General features: G+C 38.5%; 1 protein-coding gene across 1 annotated transcript in view; it reads left to right on the top strand.

Annotated features, from left to right (window-relative positions):
* Positions 1 to 14,542, top strand: part of USP12 (ubiquitin specific peptidase 12) — a 79,162-nt gene extending 64,620 nt beyond the window's left edge. Inside the window, exons 5-9 of the mRNA XM_059903059.1 lie at positions 441 to 517; positions 630 to 713; positions 7,322 to 7,519; positions 9,768 to 9,846; positions 11,367 to 14,542. Of these exons, the coding sequence (XP_059759042.1) occupies positions 441 to 517; positions 630 to 713; positions 7,322 to 7,519; positions 9,768 to 9,846; positions 11,367 to 11,468 (540 nt within the window). The 3' untranslated portion in view covers positions 11,469 to 14,542. The remainder of the gene's footprint in view (positions 1 to 440; positions 518 to 629; positions 714 to 7,321; positions 7,520 to 9,767; positions 9,847 to 11,366) is intronic.
* The last annotated feature ends 556 nt before the right edge of the window (positions 14,543 to 15,098 follow it).

Here is a 15,098-nt window from a genome sequence, read left to right as displayed (position 1 = left end):
ATTTTTTTCTTAAATGATAAAACAATACAGATATCACGTCCTTTGCCAAACATTCTCATTCAATCTTGGCCTGTGTTTTTTAAGAAATAGTGTATATAGCACAGTTTGTTTTATGCTTCACAGTATTACCACGATTAGGGCAAGTAGTGGAATTTCACATCACACTAGCCTTTGCCAGTAAGAAAATCAGTCACAGGTGCACTTTGGTGTTTTACCTCTACAAATAATGAAAGTTATTCATTCAGTGTCCTTTTGGATAACTTGGGGGAAAAAGAATTCTTTATATACTTAATTATACTTAATAATATTAATAATAGAGTGCACTTAATTCTATCATTTTGGAACTGTGATTAAAGAAATCAAAGGTTATAAAGCAATTATACTCCAATGTGAAGATTTAAAAAAAAAAAGAAATCAAAGGTATTTCCCTATTTTTACAGATAAGCAGCAAAGATGAAGATTTTTTAGACCTTTCTGTTGACGTGGAACAAAACACATCCATTACTCACTGCTTAAGGTAAGTGCAGAGTTATTTATTTTGACATGTAATGACTGTCTTTGGTTTAGAATATTTTTAAATGAATACATAATTTTCTGGTATGGACAAAAGTATTTTGTGTTTTACACAGGGGTTTTAGCAACACAGAAACTCTATGCAGTGAATACAAATACTACTGTGAAGAATGCCGCAGCAAACAGGAAGCACACAAACGGTAAGTTAGTGTTTTTGACATTTATAGTGATTCTTTGGCAGTGTTGTAGATGGGCTTTTCTAGCTGAAAGCGATCTATGACAATTTGCAATGAGAGAACATTCTTTCTTTTATCACCAACAGCTCAGACTCATTAGGTAATTACTAGATAAACAGTATTCAACTCTGTACCATCGGGTGATTTTCTGCATTTAGTGATTGTTTAATAATCATAAACCAATACAGTTAAAATATTTTGCTTTGAAGCTTTCTTGATTATGTAAACTTTTTCTTGGTGAGGAAGGATGACGGGAAAGTACTTCACTCACCCTCACCCTAGTTTCCACTGTTCCTAGATAGGATTTTGTACCTTCTCTCAGTATATTATTATAAAGATGGTATTTTGGTATCAAGGAATTGAATCATCATCATCATCATCATCATCATCCTGATTATTTTACTGTGTATTTTGAATCAAACTCAGAAAAGTTGCGTGAACAATACTAACAATGTTTTTTTTACCCTAAACCATTTGAGAGTGAGTTCCTGATATGATGTCCCAGGATGCTGGACACTTGGGTAGCTGTTTCCTACCAAAAAGGATGTCTCCTGTGTACCATATCCATCCAGGTCAGGAAAGTAACACTGATGTGCTACTGATATCGTAGACCCTATTTTAGTGTCACCAGCTGTCCCAATAATGTCCTTTATAGAAAAAAGGATCCAGTCCAGAATCACACATTGCATTTAGTATTCATGTCTCTTTAGTCTTTTTTACATTTAGAACAGTTCCTTGGTCTTTTCTTGACTTCCATTACCTTGGCACTTGAAAATTACAGATTAGTTATTTTATAGAATGTTCTTCTTTGGGTTTGTCTCATGTTTTTGTATGATTAGGTTCAGGTTATGTATTTTGGGCAGGAATCACACAGAAGTGATGCTGTGTTCTTCTCATTGTGTTCTTTTAAATGGCACACGATTCTGATATGTGTCAAGTGTCAGGGTTCCCAAGACCGCTCCTGGATTTGGGGATTGACTAGAAGGACTTGCAGGGCTCAGCATATATAGTCGTGCTCACAGCTGAGATTTGTTACAGGGCAAGGGGACAAGTACGGTCAGCCAAGGGGAAGCCAGGCCAGCTTGCAAGAGTCCTGTCCCCGTGGGGTCACGCAGACGTACTTAGTTCCTCCAGCATCAAATGTGACAACGTGGGAGAAGTGTTGTCTCCCAGGGAAGCTCATCACCAACTCGGTGGCCGAGATTTATTGGGGGCTGGACACGTAGGCATCCTCTGCCTGGCACGTACCAAAATTCCAGGCTCCCGGAAGGAAAGCAGGTGTTCGGCATAAACCATATGATTTGCACAGACAGTTCTCAGGCGCATCGAGACACGCTTGTCAGTTAGGGAACAGTGGGGACACCCCCCAGTCAGGTTCCGAGATGTTAACCCAGCACCGTCCTTGCACCCGGCCCTTCCGAGGACAGTCTGAGGCCTGCTCTGAGGCTCTGTCCTGCACCTCCCGTGACTGGTACTGTTCTCTGTGGACACTTGACTAAGGTGCTGTCTCCCAGGATTCTTCACTGTGAAGCTGTGCTTTTCCCCAGTTGTAATTCATACGTATTTTGAGATTGAAAGTTTGATGAGAAATGGGGATATTTACAATTTTTTTCATTCTTTAAATCTCAGTGAGGACTCAGGGATTCCTGTTTTATCCCGTGGGTAATGATTGTCTCGTTTATTTTCATGTTCACATTATCCCGATTTGGCCAGCAGGAGCCCCTTCCCGCTGCCTCCTGTGTCTTTTGCCCCGTCCCTTCGTTCTCCAGCCCCTCTTTACTCTCTAGTGCAACAAGATGTCCAGGCTCACTTTGTACTTTCCTTGCCCCCCACACTGGTACCAGCCGTTTCTCGAAGGAGCCCTGGTTCCTTTTAGGGGGAGAATAACGTTTAAAAACCAGGACTGTGGTGTAGGTGTGCTCGTTGCCGTTGCCATGTCACTATTCCTGGGCCCCCTTAGTGAACAGAACTGGAGGACATGCGTGCTCGTGTGTGTACATATGTACACACATTTACATCTGTACTTATTTATCTGTTGGTCTATCTATATCAAAAAACCACAAATTCACAGCGGTACCTCCAGTTTCATCCAACACCATAGGGTTTATTCTGGTTTTCTCCTTTTTAATATTTGTAAGCCCCTCCTCTGACACTACAGATTGGCTCCCATTATCCTTATATATTTAATAGTTTGGTCAGTGCCCCTGTAGGTAGCCAGGCTTATCACCGCACCCTTGCCCCCGCAGAAATAAACCCGCATTTATATGCTCAATGATCTTCAACAGATGGTGGTGGGAAAACTGAGTAGCCACATGCAAAAGATTGAAGTTGGATCCTTCCCTCATACCATTCACAAAAATTAACTCAAAATGGGTTAAAGACCTAAACATAACACCTGAAACTATAAAACTCTTAGAAGAATCCTCACGATGTTGAGTATGGCAGTGATTTCTTGAATATGACACCAAAAGCACAAGCAACAAAAGCAAAAACAGATAAATGGGACTATATCAAACTTAAAAACTTATGTGCAACAAAGGAAACAACGGAATGAAGTGACATGAATGGGAGAAAATATTTGCAGAATATTAACAGAATGGGAGAAAATATTTGAAAACCAGATATCTGATAAGAGGTTAATATCCAGAATGTAAAGAACTCACACAACTCAACAGTAGAAACCAAATCACCCAATTAAAAAATGGGCAAAGGACTTGAATAAACATTTCTCCAAAGATGACATACAGGTGGCCAACAAGCATATGAAAAGATAACATAACTAATTATCTGGGAAATGCAAATCAAAACCACAATAAGATACCACCTCACATTAGTTAGGATGGCCACTTTCAAATAAAAAGAGAAAATAATGAGTGTTGATGAGGATGTGCGGAAAAGGGAACTGTGCATTGTTGGTGGGAATGTAAAATGTTACAGCCACTGTGGAAAACAGTGTGAAGGTTCCTCAAAAATATTAAAAATAGAATTACCGTATGATCCAGCATTCTGCTTCTAGGTACATATCGAAAAGAACTGATAACAGGATTTTCAAAGAGATATGTGCATTCCCATGTTCATTGCTCTAGTATTTACAATAACCAAGAGGAGGTGGAAGCAACTTAAATGTCTGCTGACAGTCATGTATGGTCAAAGGTCGTGTTCCCCTCACCCCCAGCACCATGTGCCCCAGTTGGTCCTGCTTGACATTAAGTTTATAAGAGGAAACTATGGAATTTTATGTACAATTATTAAGCTTTTCTGTGTGGTCAAGACTTGCCCTTTTTCTTTTCTAATATAAACATTTAAAGCTATAAATTTTCCTCTAAACATTGCTTTGGCTGTGTTCCCACAAATTTTAACAGATTGTATTTGCATTATCATCCATTTAAAAATCTATTCTAATTTCCCTTGTGGTTTTGTCTTTGTCCCATGAATTATTTAGAAGTATATAGCTTAGTTTCCGTATTTCAGGGTTTTTTTGCTATTTTTTTGTTTTTTAATTTTTGTCAGGAAAATATATCCTGTGATCTCTGTCTTTTGGAATTTATTGAGACTTCTTTCATTGTCCAGTACATTAGTGAATGTCCAGTTGTACTTGAGAAGAACATATATTCTTCAGTTTGAAATGGAGTATTCCAGAAATGTTGATTAGATACATAATTTGGTTGTTCATACCTTCCCTATTCCTACTGACTTTTTTTCTTAGAGAAGTCTGTTAAAGACTTTAACTCTGTGCATTTATCTGTTTATTTCTTTAATTCTATCAAATTTGGTATTTGGAGCATGAAGCTTTGGTATTTGGTACTTGAAGATTGTGTCCTCTTGATTAATTGGCCCTCTTTATTATGGAATGTCCTTCTTTATCTCTTGTAACACTCCTTGGCTTGGGTTCTACTTTGTCTGATATCAGAATCAGCCAGAGCCAGCTTTGCTGACTTTGTTAATGTCTTTTTCCATCCTTCTACTTTTTAAAAATAGTTTTAAATTATAATTAGATATTATCTAATTATAATTAGATAATAGAAAGGTAAATACCTCTTACGTTAGTGCAAAATGAACACACCTTATTGTTTTAAAGATGTAAAAGCAAGAAAATGTATATCATAAATTCATCCAAATTTTAATCATTGTGTAGTAGGTAAATGCCATTTAAAAAAATCTAAATAGAAAATCAATTTATAAGTCAGTTTACAGAAGATAAAAATCAATGTCGGGGACTTCCCTGGTGGTCCAGGGGTTAAGACTGTGCTCGCAATGCAGGGGGCCCGGGTTCGATCCCTGGTCAAGGAACTAGATCCCACGTGCTGCAACTAAGATCCAGCGCAGCATGCATGCGTGCATAAATAAATAAATATTTTTTAAAAAATCAATGTCTATTTCAAACTTTAACTAAAAAAGGAAAAAAAAGTTCTGTGTCCTCCCGTGTTTTTCTTCAGCATATTTGTCTTTTGGAGAGCCAAAAGACATTCTGAGACCACTTTTTTAACAACAGTGACAGAGATCAAGAGCTCCCTAAGGTAACCTTTCTCCACACATGTTTGCATGGAAGGAAAACCAGAATCCTATCAGTTCTTTGGTGTGTTGGTGGAATTGGTGTTTCAAGCAGGAAATCAACTTCTTTGTTCTTCCTTCTGCTGCACCATCTCCATAATGAATTTGACTCAGCTTATATATGTGTTCATTTCTTCCTGAGCCATTTCAGTGTGAGAAAAATTTTGTGAGATAGTCTCTCGTCATCTTTAAAATGTGGCTCCACAAATATTTGTGTTTGACTTTATCCTGTGTCTCTTCACAAGTGTTGGGTTTCCTCTGGGAAGAAGTGCTGCTGGGAGGATTCGTGTTCCTCCCGTGTTGTCTGACGGGGTGTATTTTATAAGCCAGCATTTGGACATGTTCTCTTTTCTCCATTTGGGCTTTTCCCCCCTCTGCCCTGGCTTAATTTCTAAAAGCACATTTTTCCTAACCCCCAGACCATATCTGTCTCCTCTTCCTAATCTTAACTGACTGTATCTAATACACTACTAACATATTTAACACTTAGAAAAATCCTTGTGGGTTTGCACCTCACTGGACATTTTCAAACGATAGTTTGCTTTTATTGTTTTGAAAGAGTTTGTTTTAACAACTCTATACCAGTTTAATTGAACATCTGATGTTTAAGAGTTGGATTACTGTGTATATAAATATATATCTTGACTTTTTTACTTTCCGTAAGTATTTTCCCATGCCCTTTAGAAACTTTCAACAGCATTGTTTGAAGTTGTATAATATTCTGTTGTGTTTGTATTGTAATGTATTTCAGTATTTCCTGTTGTTGAATAGCTAGGATTCTCCCACTTTTTCACAGTATAAAATAACTCCAGAACTGAATTCTTCTCAGAAGTCTTGTATTTGAGATGATATATTTAGTTTCGATTACTGAGGCAAAGGCCATAAAGGCTGTTAATTCGTATTGCTAGATTGCTTTCCAGGAATGATTAGGTTTTACATTTATTTTCACTAATGTTTTCCAAAAGCCAGGTTAATAAACATTTCTGGGATAATAAGCTGCCGTACCACATTTAAGATCTGTAGAATGCAGATCTAGAATAATGCTATAAAATGATTTGTTTTCACTTCATTAGAGGCAGAGGTTTAATAAATTTCATTTTTTAATTATGAAAAGTGTTTTGCTTCACTGAACACACAGAGAATTCAGTTCTGTAGTGTTTGTTAAGTACCTACGTGTGCTAGATGGAGAAATATAATAAAAGAGATGGTTTCTGTCCTTCCGGAGTCCAGACCCTAGAAGAGAAAGACCCAGAATCATCTAAATGTTTTATAGTGTAATAAACTGTACAGATATGAAGTGAATCTGTAAAGTGCTGATGGAGGGTTGAGGAGAACAGTTATTTGTGCCAGAAGATCAAGCGTTGGCGCTGAAGTGAAATGGGGGAGCAGAGGCCTCTCGGGGAGAGGCTGCCTGGAGGGGTCTTCAGGGCGTTTGGGGATGGGGAGGCCCGTGCTTCACAGGTAAAAGCTTCACTCCTGCGTTTCCAGGTTATTTTATTCCCTTTCCAGGATGCACGCAGCCACTGCTCTTACTAAGGAGCTGTTCCTTGTCTCTGGCAAGCGCCTTTAATGGATGGTCTTTAATGCTTTTCTCACTGTCTCCTGCTCTCAGTTTGTTACTGAATTATATAGCTGAATAGAACAAATGGATCTCAGCCTCCATTCACCTCCAAAGGAGCGAGCGGCCTTAAGGAACTGGTTTTTCCTGCAGCTGGCACAGTGACCTATATTTCAGAAGTACAGAATTCTTAATAAAGGAATGTACCATCATATCTCTTTGGGAGCCATACCGAGTGCTGTGTAGATTATGTGGTTTGGTGATGATGGGGGGCAGGGGCCGTCTTAAGACTTTCAGAATTTTGCTTTGCTAATACAAAAGTCATGGGTAGAAATATGCAAAAGTGGGCAGTGCCAGGCTATGAAAACTATCAACTGTTACTTGAATCGTGAGGTTTGATAATTCTTTTAAGGACATGGTGAATGTCTCTTATGAAATTTTGTTTTCATGTTTATTTTAACAGGATGAAAGTTAAAAAGCTGCCCATGATCCTAGCTCTGCATCTGAAAAGATTTAAATATATGGATCAACTTCATCGATATACAAAACTTTCTTACCGGGTAGTTTTTCCTTTAGAACTTCGTCTATTTAACACTTCAGGCGATGCAACCAATCCTGACAGAATGTACGACCTCGTGGCCGTCGTGGTTCACTGTGGAAGGTAACAGGGCCGTGGGCCGTGCTGGCAAGATGCTCGGTGGTGGGCATTGCACACACAGGATGCTCGTGAGCCACGCGGATGCAGGCCTTTCGGAGGCTTCTGTAGCCCTCGGTGCTGTAGGACGAACATAAGTTTATTTCAAATGGATGTTTCAGATACATTTTACCATTTCCTTCTTAAAACCCTTATATATTAAAATAGTGTGTTATTGCCTGGATTTGATACTTGTTCTTATTATTTAAATATTATTCTGGGAACTTTAAGTCCTGTTAGTTTTTCTTTTCCTTTTCTTTTTTCTTGATTATTGGTAAAAAACACTGCGTAAAGAGATTTTACAAAATAAGTTATTTCTGAGATTAATTGGATATGTTCATCATGTTAATGATTGTGAAAAGCACTTTAAAAAAAGGTTTTGGAGATAGTCTTCAAAGATAAGCTTTCTGATTTTATAAGTCCGTGTGTTTGTTTCCTGTTAGCCAATATAGTGTACTGTCTCATCTATAGATCTTAATTTATAAAATAGCTCAAAAAATTCTCAAACCACAAGAGTATCACATAATCAGCATTTATATTTGGAACATACAGTCTTCATTGACTATTTAGAATTTCCTGTAATAATTTTATTTTTTATTTTATTTATTTTTGGCCGCACTGTGCAGCTTGCAGGATCTTAGTTCCCTGACCAGGGGTGGAACCCAGGCCCCGTCAGTGAAAGTGCCGAGTCCTGACCACTGGGCCTCCAGGGAATTTCCTCCTGTAATAATTTTAAAACAGGGCACTCATCCTTTTCCCCCCGGCTGTTGGAAACTTGTACTAACAGCGCGTTGTACTCCAGCCTCTCATGAGCTGTCCCTCCCTCGCCCAGCTTTCTGCTCAGAATATGTCAGGACAGCTGGGAGGGAGTCCGCTTCTGTCACAGTCTTTAACCTCCGTGGTCTGTGTCAGCCCACCTCCTGCCTCTTATCCTCAGCAATAATCTTTGTTTTCCATTTTTGGAGCATCATGTTTCTAAAGTAAGAGTGATGACATCTGAACAGAGGAAAACGATATCGGGTACCTTACAGAACCCTGGTGTAATGATCAGACTGGAGGTTTATTTTAGCATTAAAAGTGGGTTTTTTTTTTTTAAGTTTTGAGGTATTTTCCTCTACAGTGAAAAAGTACTCTCTGTGTCATTTTGTCACCTAAGATAGTCATCTCAACTGTGGAATCAAAGATGTGAGGGAACTTGGAGGCAGCTTATTCTTATATCTGAGGTTGCTACTTTTAAAAGAGTATTCACCATAAAGAATAATCTGTGTTGAAAATTACTTCAAAGTCTGTAATATAATAATTGTGGTAGAATTATAATTTGATTTAAAAATTATATATAAGCTTTTATAGTGAGTCATATTTAAACTGGGAGAGGTTAAAAATCTTCGACGTGTTCTTTGTAAAGAATTTCTTTTAGGGACTTCCCTGGCGGTCCAGTGGTTAGGACTCTGCGCTTCTACTGCAGGGGACACGGGGTTCGATCCCTGGTCAGGGAACTAAGACCCCGCAAAAAAAAAAAGAATTTCTTTTAAAAGAAATAATCCCACCTTTATTTTTACATTTTTCTAGATTTCTGTGTTCCAGATTTGTTGAAAGTGAGTTGCAGAGGCAATTATAATAATTATGGTGGTGCTAAGAGTTAAGTACTTAAAGCTAGCACTAATAATACTAAAAAAAGTCACTTGTTTAAAGAAGTTTATGAAGTTGGAGTTTGATTTCAGAACCAAGGGTTCAATATCTTTACTTTTTCAAGCATCACATGGAATCTTTCCTCGAGAAACACTATTGCCAAGGGTTAAGACTCAGAAATAATTCTACATGCATTGTTTTGTAGTTTAATTCAGCATGTTCTGGCTGTGATCGCCTCTCCTCCCCCCAAAAAAATGCTAGAAATTTTTATTTAAATCTTTTATAGAAGCAAATTGGAAAATTACTTCAAAAATAATCATTTTAAAAGGCAACAAAGAATTTTATAGTATAGCTTTATATAAGGAGAATACTGGTTATACCTCTCAAAGTAGAGTACTGATTATTTGGTTTTAAAATTGAATGCCAGTTCAGATCAATGTAGCTTGATCTTTTGAGGGAAAGAATAGGTAAGGAATATTTTTATCTGTTTCAGTTTTTCTACTTTATAGAACGTAGAATATAGGGCATAGAAGAGCAATGCTAATAAACTTCGTATAAAATTAACTTTTATTTCTCTTTGTTTTAGTGGTCCCAATCGAGGCCATTATATTGCAATAGTTAAGAGTCATGATTTTTGGTTGTTGTTTGATGACGACATTGTAGAAGTAAGTAGTTTCCTAATTTCTTGGTTTTCTTCAAAGTTGTGTATGTATTTTGCTCTTGACTTTTTCCTTCCAGCTTCTCATTGTATATGACAGGTCTTCAGAGTGTAGTCTAATTTCTACTTCTTACTCCCTAACATCCAGTCCCATTGCTGGAATGGCCAGCTAACCTTTAAAATGTTTAGAATAGGCACTTCCCTGGTGGCACAGTGGTTAAGAATCCGCCTGCCAATGCAGGGGACACGGGTTCGATCCCTGGTCCCGGAAGATCCCACATGCCGTGGAGCACGTAAGCCTGTGCAGCACAACTACTGAGCCCGCGTGCCGCAACTACTGAGCCCGCGTGCCACAACTACTGAAGCCTGCGCACTTAGAGCCTGTGCTCCACAACAAGACAAGCCACCGCAATGAGAAGCCCTCGCACCTGCACCGCAACCAAGAGCAGCCCCTGCTCTCCACAACTAGAGGAAGCCCGCGTGCAGCAACGATGACCCCATGCAGCCGTAGATAGATAGATAGATAGATAGATGAATAAATAAAATAAAATAAAATGTCTAGAATAAAACAAGGGAAATCTTTCAACAACAGAGCTAGTTTTAAAAAAACACTATTAACAAAATAATTTATTGAGCTATAAGACACAGTAAAGTATGCAAATTTTAAACAACTTAAATTTTTACATGTGAATGCACACATGCGCACGCACACACGTAACCGCCATCTAGATCAAGATATAGTATATTTTCAACACCCCAACAAGCTCCCTTATTCCTCCTCCTGGTCAGTACCCACAGCTTTCCTCCCCTACCCACCATCCTCTGGAATCCACTATTTTGAATTTTATTATGTTACTGTGATTAATTTTGCCTATGTTTGAATATAAGTGGGCTCATCCAGTGTGACTGCTTTTGTGTCTGGCTTTTTTCACTCATCAGTACCTATGCAACTCAATCTTGTTGCCTGCAATAGTAGTTCTTTCTTTATTGCTGTCTAATTTTCCATTGTACGGATATACCACGTTAGAAACTTGACTTTTTGTCCATTGTTGACTATTAGAAATAAAACTGCCTTGATTATCCTTGTACAGGTCTTTTGTTGGACATAGGCCCTCATTTTTCTTGGGTATATTTTAGATTGAACCACATGAAATAGCCATTTTTGTAGGTCCCAAATGGTTGACAACTAGTGGTTTCCTATAGTTCGGCCTATACCCAGGAACAGAATTGCTGGGTCACACACAGGGTATTTGTATGTTCAGCCTTAGAAGATGCTGCTAAACATTTTCCCCAGCGTCTGTGCCATTTTACATTCCTCCCAGCTATGAATGAGAGTTCCATTTGTTCCGCATTCTGACCAATACTTGGTATCATCCGTCTTTTTGATTTAAGCCATTTGGATTGTGCAGAGCTGTTTTATGAATGAGAAAATGAAAGGCATTATTCTAAGAAAGGCTGGAGATTTTATTGGATTTAAGCAGTTCAAAGAGCTCGTTTTTGTACTAACGTTTATGTTTTGCCTCACAGAAAATAGATGCACAAGCTATCGAAGAATTCTACGGGTTGACGTCAGATATCTCAAAGAACTCTGAGTCTGGCTACATCCTTTTCTATCAGTCCCGGGACTGAGGGAACCGCTATGAAGAGAGACTTTCTGCCTCATTTCTTCTCTGGTTATTTGGGAAAGGATCAAGCACCAGTTTTCCAAGAAAAGAGAAATGCAGGAAGCTCAGGGGGCAGTAGCACACTTTGCACACGGTAAAGCAAAGGCTGGATTCACACGCTCTTCCTACCATGGTAGTTGATTGATTTGCTCAGGTATCATGCTGTCTGTGCAGTTCCATACAACAAGGCAGTGAAATCAGAGATACCAGCTCCTCTTGTAAAACAGCCTTCCAGTAATTGACATGCATTTTCTCTTCATTAATTGCACCAATAATGATTGAACTCCTTGGGGGTGCAGTAGAAAGAAAAGGGGTCTGTGAGGTTGTACTGACAATTGCAGGAGATGATGTTGAACACACTGCATACATTTGCCTGGTTGAACACGTCGAGAAGCAATACTGGGTGGTCTTTTCAAGCGTAAACCAGAAATACTTTTGGGCCCAACACTTGCAGTTGCCTTCCTGATGTAAAGAAACTAACAGATACTAGAATCCAGTGTCAGGAAGACAAATACGTTTGCTTCTCTGAAGAAGCTTATAATAATATACAGTATATGTATATCTAGGGAACAGTTGGTCAAAAGTGGCTTTTTGTTTCCCCAAGGGGAAAGACTGGCTTTGTAACTATAATTTTTTTCCTTATTTATTTTACTTAAAACTGGTAGAGTCTAAGTATTGTATGAAGTGCCCATGATTGTGTCAGTAAATTTGAGCATATTTTTATTAGTTTTTGTCAGTTTAACTAATCCTTTTGTTTGTTTCTGTTTTTAAGGTGAATTTTAAACTCTGTTTTAAATCATAAGTTTCCTTAAGAAAAATTGCAATGAGAGGAGGTACATATTCTTTTTCAGGAGGAACTGATATCTCTGGCTAAATATTTGTCCTAGTTGTCAGTCAGTTATTTTATTCAGTTTTAATTTCAGCAAAATTAAAAACTATCAAAAATTCCCTATCATTGTGGAATGATCTAAGAAATCCTGGTGCAGTGGTGGTGTGCTGGTCTTGAGAGTTCTTCAGTACTCTGTTTCAGGTTGAGGCCACGTTTGGAAAACTCATGTCATAGCAGTTACGTTATTTTCAAATGTTCTTTATCCTGGAAAGAAGTGATCCATCCCAGCCCCAGCGCCTGGAGAGCTAACAGACCCTGTGAGGATTACATTTTAATGAGGTCGACCAGAAGTACTTTGAAAGCAAGTCTTTTTTTTTCCCCTTCCACCTTTACAAATGTTATTGGAATTTAACTTTGTGTTTAAGACTTCATTCTGTTGGGAGTTTCAAGAAGTAATATGTGTGATGTAAGATGTATGTAAACCGTTGCAGTTGACACTTTTCCATGCATCAAGGAAGTTGTCTGACAGTGGCCGAATGTAACTGGCTGAAAATAATTGAATATATATTCAAGATAATAGCAATCAGGTCTTAGATGTTCTTTATCCATGTTTTTCCAGGCAGTAATCTTTCTTTTTTAATTGTTGTAATTTTGTAAACTTATTTTACTAATACTGTTGAATCTGAAAAACAAGCAACAAAAAAATATTTTGTCTGCTGCTATTATTAACATTTATTTTATTATCTGTATCTTTTAGCTCAGGAAATGACTTCACCTGTTCGTTCCATGAATAGATCTTTAACAGGGTCACTTAGCTAATTGGGCTGTTGAAACAGATGTGCTGGGAGAAAATGATGATATATTTTGACAGATTGCTTTTTAAGAGACAGTTTCTAAAGCCTTACCCTGGCTGGAATGGTTCTGTACAAATTATATGGCCTGCCTGATCTACCAACATGGCACAGAGAATCACAACCAAGAATGTGGGCAAGGTGATAGCTGCGGAGGTGGATGCATTTTTTATTTTGAGGGCCTCAGCCAAATTGTCTTGGAATTTAAAGCTAAATTTCTGCAGCTTTCAGTGTGGAGACGAGGAGTAACGTGAAGCTGAACCAGTTTTTACTTGCTTTGGGCCACAACATGTATGAGAAAGATAGATGAAGTCATTTGCATAAAGGTACAGCACTGGGATACTATGTTGTGTTTGTTTTTACATTTTGCATTTTAAAAAACATACAGTGAAGTAAAAGCCAAGGTTAAATTTCCTGTTAAAGCAAGTTCTAGCGTTGTTTTTGAGTTCCATGGTAGTCACACACTGTTCACATCTACACCCTGTTTAATAGGATGACTTGTCAGGAGGGGACGATGGGGTGATGGTTCTCAATTTTCTTTGTACACTCTAAGTGCAGCTGCATCTACGTAAAATGTTTTGAAGCTTCTCAGAAATACAGTATACTTTAAAAACATGTAGGGTTAGGGTCGGGGGGGAAAATGCAGATATAGTAAGTAAGAAAAGTGACCCATATAGAACACGTTGTGAGGTTGTGTGCTGGTCCGACTGATTGAAACGAGGGGCGGGTTTCAGTTGTAAATGGTGGCTGATTGCTGTCTAACTGTGTACATGTTTGCTGGGATGGCTATCCCATATTTTGTATATTGGAATAAAAATTTCTATAAATTATCATAACTGAAAGTAAATATTCTAAATTAAGTCTCACTTCTAAGTCACATGGCTTCTGTCTTGGCGGCTTTACCTTTAGAAGCTGGCTCGAGACAGGAGCCCTGAGACTTTAGGCAAAGGGAAGAGGTGGGGAATGTAATATATGGGTCTCGTCGCCTCTAACCATCCGTGTAGGGTTTTTTCTTTCCTTGACGGCAGTAGAAAGACCTCACTTCCATAACTTACTACTCTTGATACTTTCTTTAAAGCTACTTTTCAATAAAGATTCTCTCATGAGGTATTTACCTGGGAGTTGGGAGGCTAAGGCGCTCAGGTCCTGGCTCTTCAGTGAATTTAACCGTGTGACCTTGGGCAAGTCACTTAACCTCTCTGTGCTTCAGTCTCCCTATCTTGTAAAATGGGAGTAATACCTACCTCACAGGGTTGTTGTGGGGATTAATTAGATATAATGTCTGTCAAGCATCTAAGGTTCTTGAAGAAGGCGCTATATAAATACAAAATAATATCTATTAAAGTTGGTTTATTTGTGCTTGTGGGGTTTTGTGTGTTTTTTCCTTTTTTCCTCGAATGCATTTGCAAACTAGAAGTACACACTTCGGACACTGTGTTACTGGTTTTGCTCAAAAGTTACTACTTTTGTGACCCAAAGAGATTTTCCCAGAACACATCCCATTTGTGTAAAATAGCATTCCGTACGTGCCTGCGTGTTTCTTCAGCACGTACCTTGCATTTATTTATGTCTTTATTTAGTAGCATTGTCTTTCCAAAACATCCCAAGTTTAGAAATTTAAACTTACAATCTCAGAGGGCAAAATATCTAAACAGTCACTGTTCCTAGCACCCCTCCTCCCTTCCAGGGTAGTACTTGCTCCTGTAGAATCAGCACATGAACTTGAGAACTTGAAGCTTCGTCAACTGTTGAGTGACTGCTGTTTACTTATCCTCACCATTCTTGGGAACCCCAGCCTGGAGGCGCTCTTGTTTATTCACGTCTCCGAAGGACTGTTCTCAGAGTGAACACAGTACCCGCAGGTGGGACACTGAGATAATCATCTGTATCATGTTGAACTTTGAGTAAATGACAT

This window comes from Balaenoptera ricei, chromosome 18 (assembly GCF_028023285.1).
Source record: "Balaenoptera ricei isolate mBalRic1 chromosome 18, mBalRic1.hap2, whole genome shotgun sequence".
Taxonomy (NCBI): Eukaryota; Metazoa; Chordata; class Mammalia; order Artiodactyla; family Balaenopteridae; genus Balaenoptera; species Balaenoptera ricei.
Note: the sequence above shows the minus strand (reverse complement) of the source record. Positions and strands in the feature narration are given on the sequence as shown.